The 6,108-nt window shown below is 53.0% G+C and overlaps 1 protein-coding gene across 1 annotated transcript; it reads left to right on the forward strand.

The window, feature by feature from the left end:
• The first annotated feature begins 4,454 nt into the window (after positions 1-4,454).
• On the forward strand, positions 4,455-4,808 carry CHC_T00007468001 (hypothetical protein). Its single transcript, XM_005711147.1, has one exon. The coding sequence runs from the start codon at positions 4,455-4,457 to the stop codon at positions 4,806-4,808; it is 354 nt and encodes a 117-aa protein (XP_005711204.1).
• The last annotated feature ends 1,300 nt before the right edge of the window (positions 4,809-6,108 follow it).

A 6,108-nucleotide genomic window follows, 5' to 3' on the forward strand; every position in this document is an offset into this window, starting at 1 on the left:
TGGCAGGGCACCCACCCGTCACCATATAGGCTTTCAACCACCACATACAACAAGTGCAATTGATGCAAACACAAACCCCAGCAGCACCCACCACCACAGCACCACAGCACGCACTTCGACACAGAAAACCGCGGGCGCGCTTCCCACGACCAGCCCGAGGCAAAACAACATACCCTCGACCAACGGGAAACCAGGGGCCATGGTGCATACATCACGGCAGCTTAACACACACCACAGAAAAATGCTACGCGCGTAGAAAAACACCCCGCACCAACACGGTCAACGCGCACGCAGCACAAGCCTACGACAGCGACGCAGACCCACACCAGAGCGCCTTGCACGAGTTGCAAGAACGCATACACACCCTTGAAGCGACACTTACCGACGTAGACACAACCGACGGTAAGCCAACTTTCATACTGGACTCCGGTGCAAACCCCACGCATACCGCACGACCCCACGCGAATATGCCACGCAGCACCGGGACACTAACCACGACAGCCACAGCACACCGCGCGCCAATAACACACACGGGACGCATAACCATAACACAGAAGAATAACAAGCTGACAATACCGGCTGTCAACACCCCGCAAGTCAAGGAAAATCTACTGTCCGTGCACGACCTCACGAAGCACGGACAAGTAACATTCGCAAGAAACAAGGCAACCCTCCACCAACCCATCCACCTCCCGCCGCCAATCATGACAGCTGCACTCCGCGACGGGCAATACAGGCTCGACCAAAACGCCACAGCCAAAGGGGCACGCACATACCACCGTAAAAACAGACACATTACAAAAACACAATCCCACACCGCCCCGCGCAACAAACACACCACAACTGCCCCCACCGGGCAACGCAGCAGCTACATACTATTGCGCACACAAAAATCACGATCACCCAACATGCGCACAGCCCCAGGCCCCCCACCAAAATACAAAAAGACAACACAGGCACAAAAACAAATGTCGGAATGGCACCTTAAGCTCAATCACGCCAACCCCAAAACAATTGCGCACATGTCCAATCACAGGCTACTCTCAGCCCTACCCCAAGTACTACCAGACACCAGCGCAACAATAACATGCAGCGGGTGCATATACGGAAAGACCGCACGACGACCGCACAAAAGGGCAATGCACACAGACGACAAAGGCGACAGCCTGTCCTCAGACGTCTGCGGCCCCATCAAACCCACGTCGGCCCACAACGCGAATTAGTCCTCAGAATTATCGACACGAACACGAGATACATTTGGGTACACTACCTAAACAACCGCGCGCAAGTCCAGCATGCCCTAGTCACAGCAATAGATCAAGTGGCCACCGAGAACGGCCAACACCCCCGCCTCCTGATCACGAACAATGCAAAATAATATCTCGCGAAGCAAGTGCAAGACAAACTGCGACAAAGAGGTATCACCTACCGCGCAACGACGCCGTACACTCCACAAGAAAACGCGCTCGCAGAACGTATCAACCGAACACTGATGGACAAAGTACGCGCCACCCTCTCTCACGGCAACCTCCACGCAACACACTGGCAAGACGCCCTACAAGACGTCGTGTACAAGTGCAACATCACGTACCATAATGGAATAGGAGCTCTACCGCACAACAAATGGCATGGCACAGCGCCCCGAATTAAATCGCTCATCACATTCGGCCAAATAGGGTATATCCCCAACCTCAAACCACACCTCCCTAAACTCCACAGCAAGCCCACACAAATCAGATACATAGCTGACTCTACAAGACCCGACATGGCCCTCGCGGCGACAACACTAGCGAGAGCGCTAAAAGGACCCACGCAGCGCCACTGGAAAATGCTGCAACGACTGGCACAGCACCTCCACGCGACCCGCACGGAGGGAATCCTCATGCTAAGAGGAACAAAACAGGGCATCACAATCGACGCGTTCTCGGACGCCGACTATGCCAACGACGAGACGACGCGAAAACCTGTCACCGGCTCTATCACGCTGCTTAACGGCTCCCCGGAATGGCTCTCGCGACAACAACCGATCGTCTCCAAGAGCACATGCGAGGCGGAATGCATAGCAGCCGCCGAAACCACCACCCTCACAATCTGGCTCGCCAATATGATGAGGGAAACGAACATACCAACCCGCCAACCCGTCCTGCACGTCGACAATACGGCCGCCGTGCAGATGGCCAAACACACCGGCGCGACGCGCAGAAGAAAATCTATCGATGTACGATACCATTTCCTGCACGAGACAGTTCAAACCGGCAAACTCAAAGTATCACGCATTCCCACCACAGAGCAAAAAGCCGATATATTAACGAAACCGCTCAAAAACACGCTGTTCCAAAAACAGGAGCACAGCATACAAAACAACCCACCCCCGCACCGCCAGGAATCCCTCGCGTCCGGGGGAGTGTGGTTCCATCCAGAACCGCCAACGACGCTCAGACTTCCTAAACACAACGCTAACATAATGGTTCCATCCAGATAAGGCAGCCCTTACAGATAAGGCATACAGCCATTTAGGGCTACCACAGCAAACAGAATAAAGTCGCCGCCGCCTCCGCCACCTTCGGGGGTCGGAGGCATCGGTCTGATCTTGGCATCACACAGTTCGGACTCAGAACTGTATACAATATTACACTCCGAACTTCGGAGTGTGTACAATCGGACCAAAAGCCATCGCTCTGCCGCTGCCGCTGCCGCAGCCATGATCTGTAAATGAGCTGTGCTACTACAGAAGTCAAGTCGCCGTCATGAGCTGTTTCGCGACTATCCTCTATCTTGTGGTGCGCAACAAGATCCAACAGCGTCATGCGCCCCACTTACACCCAATCCCCACACTTGTGTAATGGCATAGTGCTACTCTAAAAGCTTTCCGCAAAATATTTTATTTAAGATTTTTCCCAAAACGACCGATCTTGACGTGTCTTTTCGCAATTGTCCTCCACTACACGTGTCTGGCTTCGGCCCCACAAGACACCCACCCCTTCACACTCCCCTCCGCTGCCCCCGCCCCCTTCCCCCCTCACCCCACCATCACGCATGAGGCCGATGTCGACGCCCACGACTTCTCTATCGCTGAACTCTGTAGCAACAAAGCAGCAGAGAAAGAGAGCATGAGAGAGCATCCTTCGTTTCGCGTCGCCTGCCGTGGAGGTAGCACCGAGAGCATTGAGGAGAAACACTGGCAAGTAATAATTTACATGAAGTCACAGTTCTTCATACACTAACTCTCACAGTCTACATTGCCTGGGATGCATTCTCTCTTTCCCTCACCGATGATCACGGTGGAATTGCCTGGAGATATGCGTTTGCACTCAGGGGAATGAGGAGTCCTTGGCCGTTTACGTTTGAATAGCGTTCTGAAGCATGCCACGATGCTTCGCACAGTGCGCTCGAAAGCGTTCCCTTTTCGCCGGACTCTTTGAGGTTGTTCGGGGTGCGTTGTATCACGCTCGAAAGCACCACTTGCGACAGAAACGGGACCATTGTCTTCCGACAACGTTGAAGACCCCTCCGAAATGTCGCTAGCCAAGCAGCCGTCGAGCTTCGCCACAACTTTCTGCTTCTCGGCATCCTTGGGAGCAATACCAAAATCTGTCTCAGGCTCAAGCGTGACTTTCGGTTCGCTGCACGAAATGGGCAAAGCCACATCATCACGTCCGACATGTTCAAGCATGTCGATTTCGACGCCCTTGATGGCGACTGTTTCGACCTCCACGACGCCGACATCCGGGAGGTGACTCTGTATTGAAGAATCACTAAACGCTGGGTCTAGGGACTCCACCACACTGTCGCGAGACAGTTGTCTGCCTTTATCGACGCTGAATCTTTCCAGCTCAACGACACAAACAGCAGCATGTTGATCAGAACCAAACTCGCCGTCGTCTACATCCATGACAGTCCCCGGGTTCCCAGTCTTCAGTCTGCGGTTGAGGAAGGGGGGCCCCTTCCAGGTGACAATCGTCCCATTACTCGCTACGACGTACTTGTACTGTAGCTCAGTATGGGCCGGGAGCGCAATGGTGGTTGTGAAGGCACCATCAGCGTATGAAAGCGGGAGCGGGGTAAGAGACCCCCATTCCGAAAGCTGAGGGAGGTCACCCACGAGGAAGAGGCCAGTGTCTCGGTCGCCAGGCGAGGCACGAACGCGGACGGTAATCGATGTCGACATTGCAGAAGACTGATACCAATGAAGTAAAGGGACGCGTGAGGGCTGAGGAAGGCGGGGGGTAGGGCAAAAGGACGAAGAGCTTTTGATAATTCCGGTGTAGAGCCGCAGCAAAGGAGGATGTGTTTGAGTTGGTTGATGGTGCGGTGAGGCGAAAGTACTTTGGAGGAAGGCGCGTCATTGATTTAGAGAAAATATCAAGCCGGAACAGGACGGACGGAAGCGATGGAAGAGGCGTTAGCGAGAGGCGGGGGAGAGGTGGTGTGAAATAATGCAGGGATGTCAAGAAATGAGAAGAGGGAGGGTACAACCGACGATAGGTTGGACGAGGCCCGAAGCGAATGTCGCCTGTCACCAGTGGGAATGTACATTACGTGCAGCACAAACTCCCGTCCCACAATTATCAACACATGTGATACAAGAATGGTCACGAAGTCTCCACTGGCTTCCATCCAAGGCTTGGCCATACGATGATGGGAAGGTTGTAAACTGTCGCATCTCCTCTGGTAATCGTGAGATGCATCTTTGCTGCTTCGCCTCTCGCAAAGCCATGAAAAATCGAAATCCTGGCGTCGTGCACATCGCTTGTCGGCGACCCTATGCGTACGCCTGCCATGAGATGTCTTACGCCTCAATCGACTAACACGAAATGTCGCATGCACCTAGAAAAACCGGCTGCGACAGGGGTACTCCCGTCCTACCCTGATTGGATTTCCGACTGGTGTCGTCGCAAATGTTGAGGAAGAGGGAACGCGCGCCCTTTGAAGAAAGTGCGGTGCAAGAAGCGATAGCTCGTTTTTTTCTGTTCTTGGGACTCGTCTATCTTATTCTGTATTAGGACGGTCCCTGTCTCCGTCGTGCCCTGTGACCCGTTGGTGCTGTCGTATGTGTACCACGTGTATGCATATGGCTCTCATGATGTCATGTCAACAGAAAAGAACCGGTTTTTCTCTTACCGTAACGGACAGGTGCAGTATCATGCAGAGCTGTCGCTCCCCCAGGTACCGTTACCCTTCCTGCAAAAGACCACGGTGTCTTCAAGCACTTGAAACCAGTTGTGCCCGCATACCTTCAACGTATCTCCAACGTCATTGTAGGAAACCATCGACGGCGGAACGGTACCTTTTACTTTTTTGTAGGCGTTTCTACATCTTCATCTAGACATACCCCTCAATTTACGATCAAACCACCCACATCTTTTGCAGTACCGTCCTCACTCTCTCTCGCTACGCGAAAAGCTGCACCAGTCTGAGTGGGAAAAGGACTCGCCGCGATCCCAGCAGCCCAAAACAATCCTTACGAATGATAGAATGAGACGATGCCGAGTGGATTTTAGGAGCCTGTTGCATTTCGTACGAGATAAAAGAGATATTACGCCACCGCAATTCTGCAACTAAAATGCAAAGAAACCGAAATTGAAATTACAGTATGCAGTTTACCAATAGAGAGTTTACGAAGCAGCAATTCTACGAAAATTCTCGTAAAAAAAACAGGATTCAAGACAGGTGTCTCAAAGAAACGGGATTTGCCCCCGAATGCAGTTTCAGGTATTCGTTCTTTCGCCTCCTTAACGAAATTAAAAATAAGTAGAACTGGGGCACCCCTCCCCCACAAGAGCCAATTTGTATTCTGTATTTGGCGCGATGTTAACGACTTTCGGCGCTGACATATGGAATTCCTCCTTCCTCCTCCTGCACCTTCACTACCTTCCCACATGCACTACGTCCCCCCACACACCCCCACATCCCTCCCCAACCCTCAACCCTGACAAAAATCCACCAGACCATGGCATCGCTGCTTCCGTCACCCCAGCCTCTAGGGCCTGCTCCTCCCTCAAGGACAGCCGCTATCCCTTCCCCCTCCCCTGCATCAAATGCGGACTCAAACACCCCTTCCGCTGCCCCTCCCATCCTGGCAAGCCCTTCTGGGTCCTACCCCAGTCC

Source organism: Chondrus crispus, genomic scaffold (assembly GCF_000350225.1).
Source record: "Chondrus crispus Stackhouse genomic scaffold, scaffold_75, whole genome shotgun sequence".
Taxonomy (NCBI): Eukaryota; Rhodophyta; class Florideophyceae; order Gigartinales; family Gigartinaceae; genus Chondrus; species Chondrus crispus.